Here is a 16,003-nt window from a genome sequence, read left to right as displayed (position 1 = left end):
ATACACCAGGAAGCAAGCTCACTGAGGATTCAGATGTTACTTTTTAAACTACCTTATTCCAGGTTGCAAGTACACCGACCATTATTATTCACTCTCATAACTACCTTATCTAATTTAAATACAATTTGCAAGCAATTTGGATGGGAAAAAATAATCCAACACTACTGCCTTCAACACAAAGAACCTAGTTTGAACTTTTAATTCAGGTCATACAGTCAGAATCATACAGAACAGAAACAAACCCTTTGATCCAGCCAGCCCTTGCTGAACATAATCCCAAACTAAACTGGTTCCACCTGCCTGCTCCTGTGGTCAAGAATATATTTACTGTCATCCTACAAAGACTAAATTTCAGATGAAAATCTTTGGGAATAATTGCAACATTCATGTTACAGTGATAGTTCACCACTAAAATGAAAAAAATAATGTTAATGCAAATCGAAGTGCACTTTAAAGATAGAATTTAGAAGAGAAAACACAAATTGTATGAGTAACAGTTACTTCAGTTTTCTGGTTTTAAAAGCACGTTGCAAATTAAAAATCTATTGCACAGAACTGTATCGATCTCTCTTGTTGCTAAGTTTGCCCGGTTTGAACTATACGGTGGATTCAACGATTATGTTTCTGTGAACAGTCCTGGGTCTTTACTATGTTAAACATACTACATAAAGGCAAATATATAACATCAGTATCTGTACTCCTTGGACCCACATTTCTGTCAGAAGGACACCTGAAGGTGGGATATGAAGATGGTGAATAAATACTAACTGGGAAAGAATCGCTAAAGACCAAGACTTCTGAAGGCTGACTGTTGGGAAGGACAGCCAAGCAGGCAAACAGAAACCAAAAGCTCAGCCGGTTGAGAAGAGGAACCGGAAAGAAACAGCTCACTGTCATCTCTGCATCAACATAGATCCACTTCAGGCACTGCTTACGTTAATCACCACTGCAGAAGCAATTACTACAGTAAGTTTGCTTTAAAATATGGATCACGTCATAAATTTGCATATCATCCTTGCACAGGACCATGCTAATCTTCCCTGTATCATTCCAATTTCGTCACTGGTAATTGATCTCTGTCCTATGAAATAGAAGCTTGCCACCATCATTAGAAATGCAAGTAGGTGCTGTGGTTATTGGAATGCACACATTTCAAACAGCAAATAGAGTTTGCTGCTAAATCGCAGAAGTGAGAGCCCATTTCAAGTAGACATGTGAAGTTAACCGGTCATTCTGTACAGGTCAGTACTAAAGGTATATTGTTGAATTGTGTGGACCTGAAGTCAGACCTAACATGACAAACTATGATGTACCTTGATACAGACTTTAAATCTGGAGAACATGTAGAAAGTACCAGTTAGGCAACTGTATAAGTGTAGTGAAGATTGCACTTATTCTCAATTACTTCTATTAATTTGGGCTCATTGGGCTAAAATATTTTTCCTTACAAAAAAACACTGAAGATCACAGTGAACTCAATAAGGTAAGACTAGGGTGACTGATCTGGTATCTGGTCAGGAGCTTATATACAATAGAGGTTCTTATGGATCTTCAAGTGCTCATTAGTATTCCACAAATAGTTTAGACCTTTTTTTTGAAAGCATGGAACACTTCACAAATTTGGATGTCATTCTTGTGTAGTGCCATGCTAACCTTTTCTGTATCATTCCAATTAAACTTTTAGTGATTGGCCTCCGAATTGAGGCTTTGGAACTCTTATTTCTCCTTTACTTTTCTACTGAGGAAAAACATGCAAATTGCGGGACCATGCAGGAAATTTCCATTAAATACACAAAATTATATAAGATTGACAAACAACCAGATATACTAATACCCATCTAACTGTACAATGAATAAGACAAATGAAAGACCATTTCATTTATTAACATTAAAGTTGATTTCTTTTTAAACAACTTCACTAGGTTGAATATTTTCCTGAAGCTCAATATTTAATTAGCATTTTCGTAAATCTAACCTAGTTACATGCACTGGTTTGACAATGGGGAGCTTTCCACGTTTTAGCAGATAAGAATTAGGGAGCGACCCTGGGCACACAAAAGCACGTGGGCATAAGAAACCCAGGGTAACAGAAAAAAGCCTAAGATGTAACACCCACCACTGAGACTGATTCAGCTCCTGCGCACTAACTGGGCTCAGTGATATTTACAATAAGGCCTCACAAAGTGCAGGAGCAAGCTGAAACTTTGGGAGCTGCGACGGATTTATGAGAGATGTGCTTCCACTATAGCAGAAAGGCCTCCCATACTTTCACGGGATCCCCCTGCTCTTCACCCCACCCTTTCGCATGCAGATACATTTAGAGGTTGTGACAATTTAAAAAGTTCAAAATCGGGTCACCATATAGAGTCATACAGCATGAAAACAAACCCTTCAGTCTCACCAGTTCCTGCTCCTGGCTTATATCCCTTGAAACCTTGCCTATTCATGCACTTCTCCAAATGTCTCTGAAGCACTGAAATGGTGCTCACATTCACCACTTCTTCAGGAAGCTCATTCCACACATGAAACACCCTCTGTGTAAAAACATTTGCCACATCATGTCTTTTTTAAATCTCTCTACCCTCACTTAAAAGTGTGCCCCCCGGTCTTAAAATCTCCATCCTAGAGAAAAGACCATCAACCCTACCTAAAATCCCTCATGATTTAGAAACTCCTACAACATCACCTCAACCTCCGGTGCTCATGAAAAAAAAATTTTCTAATATAAGCAGAAAAAGGTTTTAAAATTTTGAGAATCATTTTGAAAGTTGCTCATAATTCTTTGCTGTATCGAGTGTTTTCTCTCAACTGTTAACAGCCTATATTAGAGAGGTCAGGTTCGGACATTTATTGCACCATTAGAACATACGAGTAACTGAAGCAGCCGCTTGGGAAAATAAATCAGATGGCTGCGTGGACTGAAGGAGGGAAAATGATCATTAATCGGAAAGCTGCCATCCCTGTTCTGGTCACAAAGCAAGCATTAGAAAACAATCAATCAATGCTGTTTTCAGATCACCGATTTTATTGGAAACAAATAATAATAGCCTGTTACTATCCAAACAGGCACTGCACAGTAATGTAAAACAAATTTGAAAAACTTGCTATGGAAATTTTTTTATATTAAAGAACCTGACTTGTGTGTAAGAAAAAAGGACTCTAAATTTTATACTGGTTATTATTTTCATTGCCTTCCACTTTGTAATCCTTCCAAACCAAGGACATCTGCTGGTAGGGTTTAGCTGTTGGACTTCACCACTGTATCCTGTAGAGAATTTCAAATATTTGCTTGAGCATAATCAGATTCTGTTTATAATGGTCGTGAAGTTAAACAATTGTCATTGTAATTTGTAGCAATCACAACAAGAAGATTAGAGCAAGCCAGTCAAGCATTTCAATCTGCGAGGAATTCAAGCATGTCCCTGCTGAGAGACAGGGGGATCCCTACAAGTTTCCAGTCTTGATACTACCTTCCAAAAAAGTTTCAATTGAGCTCAGAAATTGTGAATCAGATTGAACACAGACCCAAACAGAGAAAAACAAAATGGAGAAAAGTATAAATTCTTAAATTCATATCTAAATGGAAACCAGTCAGTTTCAGGCAAAAACATTTTTTAGAAGTGCAACTCACTAAGCATGCTGAGTCATAGTTTACTATATCGAATGTACGCGTGTATTTCACACCCATAAATAGATAAATCATTCACATTCATAGACAATCAGTGCTGCAGATACCAGCAGGGTCTTTTCCATTTCAGTGTAACTGTGGAGGTTTATCCAGCGAAACACATGCATAACAACATCAGAGCTTTGAGGAAGGGTCACTGGATCTAAAATGTTAATTTTCTCTCCACAGATGCTGCCAAGTTTTTCCAGCTATTTCTGAATTGTTTCTGATTTCCACTATCTGCAGTTCTTTGTTTTTTTCCCCATCACACGTTACTTAACCTTCAGTTTGTAATTATTCAGAACCACTCAATAATCATTGAATTATTTATAATATGTCATCCTTTTTTTTCAGATACTTAGCAACTTGTCCTTTTTTTTAAAAGCAGGCAAGATATATCGGTCAGTGTTGATACTATTTGCATACACACCTTCAGCATTCAAAGCAACATTTGTGGTCAATATGATCAGTTATTGGCCTTTCACCATAATCAAATACGGCCAGGACAGATCAAAGGTTCCTCTCTGCAAGAGGCTTAAAACTTAGCATAATTGAAACGACATCATAACAGGAAAAGATAAAAATCAAACACTGAATGTATTCAATATATTGGAAATTCCAGAAATGAACTGAACTCCCACAACTGGCACATTCTCTGATACACTGGAGACATGTTGAAATATTACATAAATGAAAGCTTCTTCAGCAGTGGGAGATTTGAAAGACGATGGCATCTTGGATTGTAAAAATGGATAACACTCAGGGTCTCTGGGACCTGTGTGTGAATCAAAGTCAGTTTAGGCACTGTTCCTCATCTACTGTGATATGTCAAGTCACAGGGATCCCCCATCCACAAATTCACGTTAAATCTAGCCTCCAAAGTAACCAAATAAGCCCCTAGGTAACCCAACCAGTCTGCAAACATACTCCATGAGCATCTCCATGATCTTTGCAGCTTTGGTTTGGGAAACTGGCAAACAAACATCACTCTCCTCTGAGTCTCCACGATCATAATCTTCCCTTTCTTCCATCCTTTCACCCTGATTTCCTGATCCAAGTCTTTAAAACTCTGCAGATCATCCAGGTGGTTTTGTTACCTTCATACTGTGTGGGTAGTGTTTTGACATTCACAAACATTCCAGTCACAAACAGTAGAAGATTTTCAGTGCCACTCATGTTGACAGAGACTATTGCAATCGTAGCTTCACTTTCCATTATTGCACATTTTCAGGCTTGTTTCTGATTTCATTCGAGCAGAAGCCAAACTCTGCTCCCAAGTCAATGACACACTCATATGATAAACATGCACAAATTTGGATAATTCAGGATTACCAGTCAGGAACTTGATTGATCAAGGGCTTCCTTTCATGGATTTCCTCCTCTCTCGGCAGGAATGATAACTTTGCCACAACCAAATCAGACTCATCACAATTCCCTATATTCGTACCTAAGTAGCAATCCAGCACTTGTGACATTAAAAAACTGAAGTTGTAAGTAAATATCTTGAGAACTCACATCAAGTTTCATTAAGGTCAGAAGATCCTTCTTAGCAGCCTCTAAAATCGCATGCTGCTGTCTGTGATTGGTGATTACACTTGCTCGTTCTTCACCCTCAACGTAGTGGTAAATCACAGAAGGCTGCTCCATCATGGTTACACTCTTCTTTAGGGAAGACTATGGAAACAAAAAATTGATGTCAGATATTGCGAGCATGATTGCTTGCTACTTTTCAAGAACAGGATTAAATCTGCCCCAGCACTTTTTGTCTTAAAGCCAAATGCCTATCAAAACTTGCTTGCTCAGCCAGCTGGCTCAGGAGAAATGTGTTCATTTTGCTGTCAGGCCCCTGTGAAATTGATACATTTGGTAGCAGGACTTATTCAGAAACGGTTGAAGACTTATAATCTCTGTCTTGATACCTTCAGTTTAGGCCACAGGGCTCAGTTCAAATTTTCAAGTAAATACAATTTTTCAACTTGTCAAGAGGAATCTAAAAGGAAGTCGAACTACAATCATATTGCATAAACATAAGTGAACAATTTGTCTTGAAGTCTGACATAATGTCATGTTGCCTCTCACAAATTTTCTTAAATTCCATAGTATTCAATAGGATCCATGAAACAAAGTATCATTGTAAAGCTTATTGAACTGAACTTCTTTCTTACAGAGACCTACAAAGAAACTATCAGAGTGCCCAGGGTACTGCAGATGCATGCAAACTGTTTCAAATCAAGCAAGATCTAAAACAAGTCAATGCTTATAAGCCTAAAATCACTTTGGTGGCACAAAATTAACCTACTGACAAACGTAATAGTGTCAAGACCATCTTCCAACAAAATCACCTGTTAGTTTAGTTGCCTAATAAGGACTGCATGTTTCCTTCCCATAGGGAGGTAGTCCATTTTCCCAAGCTCAGTACTACTTGCTCAGAGTTTAACCAGCTCTGAACATTCGGCACCAAGTGTACCTGCTTGGAGCTACTTAGACCCACAGAAAAAGACTCTACTTGCTTCTCTTCCTTTCTCCTTCTGAGAAGGGATTAAAAATCGCAATGACATAATTCGTTACTGCAAAATGTACAGACTGTGGTTAAAACTATGAAGAATGTGCCACTCAAATAGTGTATTCATCATGATTTTTAAATATTGCCCGAATTTTCTACAACATATTTACACATAGTGCTCTTCATATTATGATACCACGTTTATATGAACATTACAGAAAAGAAATGCACATATTATAAATCCAGAATAAAATGGAAGTTAACGGTTAACAGAATTAACTTTTCATGTCAGAAATCCCTCTGAAAAAGGGTTAAAAGACCCAAAATGTTAATTCTGCTTTCTCTCCACAGATGCTGCCAGACCTGCTTAGTTTTTCCAGCAATTTCTGTTTTGCAACTCATTTCTAGTATCTGCACTTCTTTCGTTTTTTTTAAATCCAAAATTAAAAGCAATTGCCTTCCAAAGCACGATAAATTTAAAAGCCGATCAGATTGAAAGCCAGTAACCCACAGCACAATTAACTCAGGAGCAGTGTTGGTTGATTGGATTGACATTAAGGTGGAAGCTTATGACGTTTGAAGTCATTATCTTACTTGTTCACCGTACCTATTTAAATACTATTACTTTGTGGGTTTTTTGTTTGAGTTTACAAAGATTCTTTTACTATTTCAATTCAACTTTGGAGTCCTGCCACCCTTCAGCTTGGTTTTTCCACACTTTATACTCCTTAAATAAATATGATCATCAAGACAGATTCTAACAGATTTCGAAGTATTTGTGGAATCAGGATTCTTAGAAGTACAATATATAGATTAATACTTGAATTTAAATGATTCCTTACCCTACTGAAACCTTAGAAAACAGCATATACAATTACTTTTGAAGCGCATGAATTATCATCATTTAAGCAAATGTGACATCCACTGGGTCCATCATTATTTAGAATGGAAGGGTTTTTTTTCAAATTTAGTATTGGTACAGACTGAGGGTAAGTTTGATGCAGGTTGTCCTACTCAGTTTCAAATCCACTTAGCACTCCCTGTTGACTTTGGGACCTAGAACCTGGACTGAAATCAATATGTACCTTGAGAGCAGACATGACAGGACTGGAACAACGCTCCTCTGCTGACTGGCTGATCCTTGCCCTTTCATAAGCCATATCCATGTCAGATTTACTGCTGGTCGCTCCTCCTGCAACAACAACCACCAATGATCTCAAAGCAAGAGAGCAAATTATTAATCCAATTTCACAAAGATTGTCATCTGTACATCTGGTTTATACAAACATAACCACGATACTGGTTCGCAGATTCACTTTACAGACAAGTGAAGCCAATTTGGGGTCTGGATTATATATAATTATTATTTCCTCTGTGAATGTGCTCAAATTTGGTTTGCAGTCTACATCGCCACTAATAAAGGATTCCGTGCCTGGTGTTGAAACCTCAGTTTCATGGCAGGAGAGTATTTCTTAGTTTGTGATTATTGGGAATAAATCTACATCCAAATGAAAAACTAACAAAGCTTTTAGCTCCACAGGAACAACAAATGAGCCAGGAGCGATGACAGCATGTCTTGATCTGATACAACCGGAAGTGAGCAATCTGTCAAAGGGGAAGAGCATCTTTAAATTGAACATCAAGCAGCAAGGTTGTTTTGCACACTTTGAAATAAGTGTTAAGCAACATCGCTCAGTTTAAAGCTGAAGATGCCATTTTATTTCAATAAAATAGATTTGCTACTGCAACCTCTGTTAGGTATATACACAAATGGCAGTGACACCGCATTTTCCCAAAGCTGCATCAAAACTACTATGTATCAGTGATGACAGTCACATTATCACAGCTCGACAAATGGGAAAAGAAAGATATCAATGTGCAAATTCTGACCAGGCTGCTCATAGTGATTACAAGTGAGGGAAACAGACATGCCAGGCATGACCAAATTAATCTCAAATGCTCCGCTTGAAATGATCGGCACTCCCAGACAAGAATTAGCTACTTGAGGAAAGCTACTTGACGGGTAGCACCATGACTCAGTGGTTAGCAATGCTGCCTCACAGCGCCAGGGACCCAGGTGACTGTCTATGGGGAGTTTGCACATCCGCCCCATGTCAGCGTGGGTTTCCTCCTGCAGTCAAAAGATGTGGGAGTTAGTTGAATTGGCCGTGCTAAATTGACCATAGCATTCAGGGATGTGTTGATTATATGCATTAGTCAGGGGAAATGTAGAATAATAGCGTACGGGAATGGGTTTGGGTGGGTTACTCTTTGGAGAGTCGATGTGGACTCGTTGCACACTATAATGGGCGGCACGGTGGCACAGTGGTTAGCACTGCTGCCTCACAGCACCTGAGACCCGGGTTCAATTCCCGACTCAGGTGACTGACTGTGTGGAGTTTGCACGTTCTCCCCGTGTCTGTGTGGGTTTCCTCCGGGTGCTCCGGTTTCCTCCCACAGTCCAAAGATGTGCGGGTCAGGTGAATTGGCCATGCTAAATTGCCCGTAGTGTTAGGTAAGGGGTAAATGTAGGGGTATGGGTGGGTTTCGCTTCGGCGGGTCGGTGTGGACTTGTTGGGCCGAAGGGCCTGTTTCCACACTGTAAGTCTAATCTAATAATCTAGATCTGATTTCCAGCATCTGCAGTCCTCACTTTTGTCTTATAGGGCCAAATAGCCTGTTTACACACTATAGGGATTCTATGATGCATTACCGTGACTTCTAGCATGTCTCAAACTAATCCAGTCAAGGTCAGCATCTTCAGAAAGACGAGAAAGAAAACTGCAAGGAATAATCTAACACAATTTAGCAGAGTATGAGCAGTGATCCTATGTATTTGTTTCGCTTTTGGTTTTAAGTGTTTGGTATGAACAATGAATAGCCCAATAAAAATACTAAATGTGCATCTGTATTAACTATTAAAATAAAAACCACGCAACCTTTTTGCCTATTCTGACACTTGGATTATGGGATGTAGGTCTTTAGTGAACCAAGAAAATAGCTGCACACTCCACACACATCTCATTTGAAAAGATCCAGGAAACTTAAATTGCTGTGGATGTTTTGGTTGCATTCGTTAATTGGCGGTGTGTTTTGAGCCCAAGGTCAACCTGGGCATTGCTGCACATGAACTAAATATCACGTGTGGTGGTCTGGCCTAGCCAGGTCTGCAGAGAGGCTCCTGCAGTACACAAAAGGAAGAGAGAGTCTGGCAGATCACCCCAAGATAGGGTAGATACTTCACATCATACCCATGTCTGATGATATAATGCTTTCCATGTGGCAGAGTTCTTTACACTTTCTAGACCAACGAAGTGGAATTCCTGGAATTCATGCTTACCCTCCTGTTGTCAAGTGGATCACTGCCACCACCACTCAACCAAAATGGCCAAATTTAGCAAATGACTGGGAAGAAAATTTGATACCTACCTGGTTTGGCCAGCTCAGTACCAGTTTCATGACCCGAACTACCTAGGGCAGAAAACAAGGCATTGAAGTGTTGCCAATATCATGCTGTATACACTAGTCACTGACCTGGGATATCCAAAGGCACAGAGGCTGAGCGCCATCTCTTGTTTAAACTGTCCCCTACCACATTCTTGTAATCTGAAATAAGGAATAAAGAAAATTCTAATAGATCTTAATCTTGAAAAATATCTGGCTGATCTGTCTGAACAGGTTGATTATCAAGACCTACAAAGTAAACTGACAATGTGAAGTAGCTCAGTTAGGAAGTATATGCTAAGCACAGTGGTAATGTCTTGACCTCTGACCTGGGAGGTTTGGGTTCGAGTGCCATTTGCTCCAAAGATGGGTAGTGACATCTCTGAACAGGTTAGAAAATATCTATATTGGTACCATAAATGTCTCAGAACTGACAACCAGACTTCTCCGACCACTGGGATTCAAGACAGCCCATAAACCGACAGCCACGCTCAAACAATAAGTTGCCAGGACAAAAGACCCGCTACCCATCATGTGCAAGACTAACGTAATTTACAAGATTCCATGCAAAGACTGCACAAAACACTAGATAGGACAAATAGGCAGACAACTAGCAATCTACATCCATGAACACCAATTAGCCACTAAACGCCACGATCAGCTGTCCCTAGTAGCCATATGCGCAGATGACAGGGATCACAAATTTGGCTGGAACAACACAATGACCATAGGACAAGCTAAACAGAGGACAGCCAGAGAATTTCTAGAGGCATGATACTCTTCCACAGACTATCAACAAGCACATAGACCTAGACCCGGTCATTACAACAAACAACTGAACTAGCAACCTGAAGCATCAGGCACGGGACAAAATAAATTCCAGAGGACACAGTACAGCAGCGCTTCACAGGGGGCTCCAAAGCACTGAAGATGTCACCTAGACAGGGAGGAAACATCTGCAGATCAACTTCTCAGCTCCGTGAACATACCCCAACCATGACAACTAACACCCGAGCTACAAATCTTTATGCAAACCTTGAATATTGGTACCAGGGGCACTCTTGTGATGCCATGGTAGCATCCCTGCTTCTGAGCTAGGGGGCTTGGATTCAAGTCCCACCTGCTCCAGCAGAGTGCAATAATCTCTCTAAACAGGTAAATATGTGCATATAACTATTTTCTATGGGAATCACTGGTCATTTCACTTTTTCCATAGCCAACAGCAGAAAGGTCCATCTATTATTATACAACAGACCTAACCAAATGTATCAATAATCCTGACTATCGGTTGGCAGTAATGCTGCGCTTATTTCGTTTGTGCCTAGTTTCAAATCTAGCACAGACTGACAGTATCAATCTCATCTCATGTGAAATGCACTCAGGACTTTCACATCTATGCCTTGGTAGACCTCAGAAATACCCTAGTGAAGTCCATAAAAGAATGACAATGATGACTGGCCTGGAATATTTGATGGATCAGGTATATTGAGAGTCTTTTGCAGCAGTTGGGAACCATGCAACGCTGAATGAAGCTCTGTGTAGTCTAGCTGACTGGCCGGTGCTCGAGACCGAATAGGAGTACCATAAATGTAGCACAGCACAGCACAACACAGTTGAAAACTTCAAAGGCAACTTTAAAGTGATTGAAAAATTACAATAATGAAGTGTTCTACTCACATCGTATCCACAATTATTAAACTCAATTCAGCATCCCTCTCCACATTTCATATGGCATCAGGCCAAACACGAGCAAGGAAACCTCCTGCTGATTAACACCAACCTAACTGATGAATCAATCCTACTCCATGCTGAATGCTACTGAGGAAGCACTGCAGGTAAAGATATAAGCTTCAACATCCATCACCAAAACTGGATTGTAACACCATATTTTCTGAGCTGCTAAGTCTTAAACCGCATTGCTGCTAGATTTAGGTGGGGAGGGGGAGCATTTGCTGAAGGAATAAGAAAAACAAAGACCTTATATGACCTTGTCCTCAACAACCATTCTGGAGCAGATGAGTTTTTCCACAAAACGCAGAAGTGACCACAGCACAACCACTGTAGAGACAAAGTCCCATCTTCACAGAGAGAATACTCTCTATCCTGTTGTGTGGCACTACCACACTGCTTAAAAGGCCAGGCTTTGGACAAATCTCGCAACTCAAAACTTGGCATCTCTGAGGCGCCATGGACCATCAATTGCAGCAGAATTGTATTCAACAACAATTTGAAACACATGGCCTGGCATATCCCTGACTCTGCCATTACCATCATGCTGGAAGATCAACACAGGTTCAATGAAGTGTACAGAAACACCAGACATCTAAGAACGAGGTGCTAACCAGGTGAAGCTACACCACATGCTAAACAGAAAAACTTGAAAGTGACAGGGTTAAACAATCCCATACCAACAGATCAGATCTAACCTTTGCAATACTGCCACATCCAGTTGTTAATGGAGATGGACAACTACAACACAGTGGAGGAGGCAGCTCCACCAATATCCAATCCTCAACAATGCAAGAGCCCAGCAGATCAGCACAAAGCTCACTACGTGAGTCATTTGCAAACATTTTGCAGCCAGAATTACTGCATGGACAATGCATCGCAGCCTCCTGAGGTCCTCTAATTCATAGTGAGCAGTCTTCAACTAATTCTATTTACTCCATATCAAGGTATCAGGAAATGACTAAAGGCACTGGATACTGAAAAAGGCTATGGGTCCTGACGTCATTTGGCAAAAAGTGTTGAAGACTTTGCACTCTAGCACTGACTGTGGCCTTTGTCGAGCTCCTCTAGTACAGCCTCTGTGGAAAACTGTCCAAGTATGGATTGTCCACAAAAAGCTACTACCCTAATGATAAAATTGGGCAGATTCAACAAGGCTTCGTCAAGGGGAGGTCATGCCTGACAAACACGTTAAAATTCTTTGAGGGAGCATTGAGCAAGTTAGACAAAGGAGAGCCAGTGGACGTGATCAATTTGGATTTCCAGAAGGTCTTTGTACAAGGTGCCACACTGGACAGTGCTATAGAAGATAAAAGCCCATGGTATTGCAGGCAATATACTGGCATGGATAGAGGATTCGCTGACTGGCAGAAGACAGAGGATGGGGGTAAAGGGGGTCTTTTTCAGGACGGAAGCTGGTGACTAATGGTGTTCCGCAGGGGTCAGTATTTGGACCACAATTATTCATGTTCCAGATTAATGGCTTGAATGAAGGAACTGAGGGCATTGTTAAGTTTGCAGCTGACACAAAAATAGGTCGTGCTGAAGAAGCAGGGAGGCTGCAGAAGGACTTGAACAGGCCAGGAGAGTGGGCAAAAAAGTGACAGATGGAATACAATGTTGGAAACTGTGAGGTTATGTACTTCAGTAGGAAAAACAGAAACATACAACATTTTTGAAATGGGAAAAGGCTTTGGAAATCTAACGCCCAAAGGAACTCAGAAGTTGAAGCTCTTTTAACCTTCTTTTTAAGGTTAACGTGCAGGTTCAGTAGGCAGTTAGTGCTCCAGTGAGGCTCAGTGCAAGCAGGAAGGAACAGCACCATATCTTAGGGTCTGAGACACTTCCTTCATGTCCTTTACCCATTCCCACACCTCAGGCAGTCATGAAAAGGGCTGCTTTTATGCTAGAAACATCAATTCTCTTGCTCCTTGGATGCTGTCTGACTGGCTGTGTTTTTCCAGCACCACGCTCTTCGACTGCTTTCAGCACAGCCTACCCACTTTTGCCTACTCATTGTCCCCATTTCTCCTTTTCTGGTTTATTATTAACCATCCCTTTGACTGCTTAACTGTCACTCTCTCTCTCTCTAGGTTCTGGCTCCACCTATCTGCTCACTCCTTTCCCCCTCCCTTCCCTAACATCAGCATAAATACTAATTTTCCCTGCTACTTTCAGTTTGCAAGAAGGGTCACCAGACCTGAAACATTAACTCTGCTTTCTCTCCACAGATGCTGCCAGAACTGCTGAATTTCTCCAGCAATTTCTGTTTCGGTGATAGAGGAACCTTGATTATCCAAATATCAAATCATCCAAAGATGACTTCAAGGTCCCTCAAAAACGTTACATCAAAGAGGTAAGAGTATCTGACTTACCTGGACTGAGGAAGATATGAAAATGCTGGCAAAAACAAAGAAACACAAGCAGCTCAAACAACAGTGGCTGGATATGTTTTAGATAAGGGTTGTTACACAGCCCATTGCGTAATTAAGTGTTTTACAGTATTCCTGGCACTTTACCACACAGTTCATTTTTAAAAAACAGCCGAGAATGTAAATGCATGCACACGGCAGGGCTTCCATCTTTCTATCACGCTACTGAGTTCCTGGAAACTAATAGTGTAAGTGGTTTTGCAATCATACCAGCTGTTCGGGACCTTGTTTAATGCTGGGATTTCATGGTATGGGTGTAGTTCTTCGTCATTTAACCTGTAACTTGCAGACTGCAAAGATTAGTTTGTTTCAATGGCACTCATTAAAATTACAGATTTAAACAAATTCTCCGGTACAGCACAGTGTTACATCAGTATTGTTTCCCCTGTTTAAGCTAAAATAAGTTATCGGAATCATCAATTATCCAAACAAAATTGTGTCCACCTATCTCGTTCGGATAATCAAGGTTCCTCTGTACCCAAATTCCTAATTTAGGTTCCATCTTGCAACTAATTCCTGGGTAGATATTTTCTAATCTACCTGCCCACAAATGTAACACACCTCTGGAATGGGTGGGACTTGAACCCAGGTCTTTTGGCTCAGAGGCAGCAATACAACTGTTGCACCAGAACAGCCCTCATTCCCAGGTATCAGCTACATTGGAATTATCTGAATTTGATTTCCAGCTATAATTCATTCCTGCTCTGTTATCCTATATTCCAGCCACCTGGAAGTCTGAACTGGATTTCAGTCTGCAATGTATTGGTGAAGTGCCTTTATGTACTGACAAGGATAAACTGTGCACTTTTAGGGCTTTTGTCCTTAATTATAAATAATATTAATATGTGTAATGGTAACAAAAAATTATAATAGCTGACAACAAAGCAGGGATTACTGCCCTTGCTGAAAATGCTGGATTCATTATGTGTGATCAGTACCAAGTAAAACATGTAAACTGATAATAAACAAAAGTGGAGCAAAATTCCAGAACAAAACAGACTCGCCAGTTGCAAGACTGTAGTTGAATGTTTGGAGGTGCCATTCCTCTGGCATTTTAAGATGAGATGCTTTCTCTATTAAGTAATTACATACACAAAATGCGTTTACTGTGTACCTATCTGCTTTGTTCGTGTGGAGAGTACAATGAACTTAAAGTCTTGTAACTTGATGACAACGGATTCACACTTAACTTATCAGAAGAGAGCTCTGACCTACTTACTGTTCTTAACAGTGCTTTAAAAATGTGCATGCATTGGTAAATTAAGCTATGATGCTAAAACAATAGACGCAGTTATTTAGTCGTTGGAAGTTATTTTACAAATCACAGTTGAAGCATATGCTGATATATTCCACATTGACACTAGAAAGTAAAGCACTTTCTATGAGGATGCTCTGGGATAATGCAAGTGATTAACTGAAGGCTGAGTAGAAAGGATGCCTTTAAAGTACATACATCCTTAGGAAGTAGCAATCATCCATTCAAACTATTTACTTCCTCTTCTACAATTTGGATAACTTGACAAAATGAAGTATTTCTCATATCAGCAAGAATGTTTTAGCAATTTTCAGAGTTTTGCATTCATTATTTCAGCATAGAATTCATCTTTAGTCTGCCAGCTCTCTTCAGAAATCCAGTTTCTCAATCTAAAATACCATTTTTCTCTGAAATGCAATGACTGTTGAAGCATTCCTGATGAAGGGCTTATGCTCGAAACGTCGAATTCCCTATTCCTGAGATGCTGCCTAACCTGCTGTGCTTTAACCAGCAACACATTTTCAGCTGTGATCTCCAGCATCTGCAGACCTCATTTTTTACTCGAAGATATTTATAATAATTATGATAAATGGGGAACTTCAAAAAGAAAACCCAAATATTTTATTGTCGCCTTATTGCTGATGGCCTAGCAGCAGTAAGAGATTCACAGGGACAAAATGTTGGTTGGGAAGCATTGTTTATTTACTTTGTTCTATGGAGGGCCCCCAGACCCCCATGAGGTTTTACAACTGAATACTTGATCTTGTGTGCAATACTCAATTGGGGACTGTGACCAATTTTGGGTTTTCGTCCAACTGCTTTTGGAAATCCTTCCTGTTATATGCTTACATAATTCACATCCCGTTGAACTAGGTAGATTACAGAGTTGCTCCCTTATTTTTCTACACCCCAACTAAATTTCCAAGTGTACTATAATGGTCAGCGAGTACCCCATGTTGTGTTTTAAGTTGTAC

At 40.2% G+C, this 16,003-nt stretch overlaps 1 protein-coding gene, 1 non-coding gene and 1 pseudogene across 4 annotated transcripts in view; all 3 read right to left on the bottom strand.

The window, feature by feature from the left end:
• The window catches only part of pnpla7b (patatin-like phospholipase domain containing 7b), a 335,345-nt gene that overhangs the window by 221,691 nt on the left and 97,651 nt on the right, over positions 1 to 16,003 (bottom strand). For 2 of the 3 annotated variants that reach the window (XM_060841292.1, XM_060841294.1), the window contains exons 13-15: positions 9,705 to 9,776; positions 7,256 to 7,362; positions 5,183 to 5,341 (exon numbers count right to left, since the gene is read on the bottom strand). In XM_060841292.1, coding sequence (XP_060697275.1) covers positions 5,183 to 5,341; positions 7,256 to 7,362; positions 9,705 to 9,776 — 338 coding nt within the window. Of the gene's footprint in view, positions 1 to 5,182; positions 5,342 to 7,255; positions 7,363 to 9,599; positions 9,642 to 9,704; positions 9,777 to 16,003 lie in introns of all 3 variants that reach the window. The other variant, XM_060841293.1, reaches the window with a different exon arrangement.
• Positions 979 to 1,077, bottom strand: LOC132826034 (U6 spliceosomal RNA; annotated as a pseudogene).
• Positions 1,597 to 1,706, bottom strand: LOC132826035 (U6 spliceosomal RNA). Its single transcript, XR_009645848.1, has one exon. It is a non-coding gene; the product is annotated as a U6 spliceosomal RNA (small nuclear RNA).

The sequence above is a fragment of the Hemiscyllium ocellatum genome, chromosome 21 (genome assembly GCF_020745735.1).
Source record: "Hemiscyllium ocellatum isolate sHemOce1 chromosome 21, sHemOce1.pat.X.cur, whole genome shotgun sequence".
Taxonomy (NCBI): Eukaryota; Metazoa; Chordata; class Chondrichthyes; order Orectolobiformes; family Hemiscylliidae; genus Hemiscyllium; species Hemiscyllium ocellatum.
Note: the sequence above shows the minus strand (reverse complement) of the source record. Positions and strands in the feature narration are given on the sequence as shown.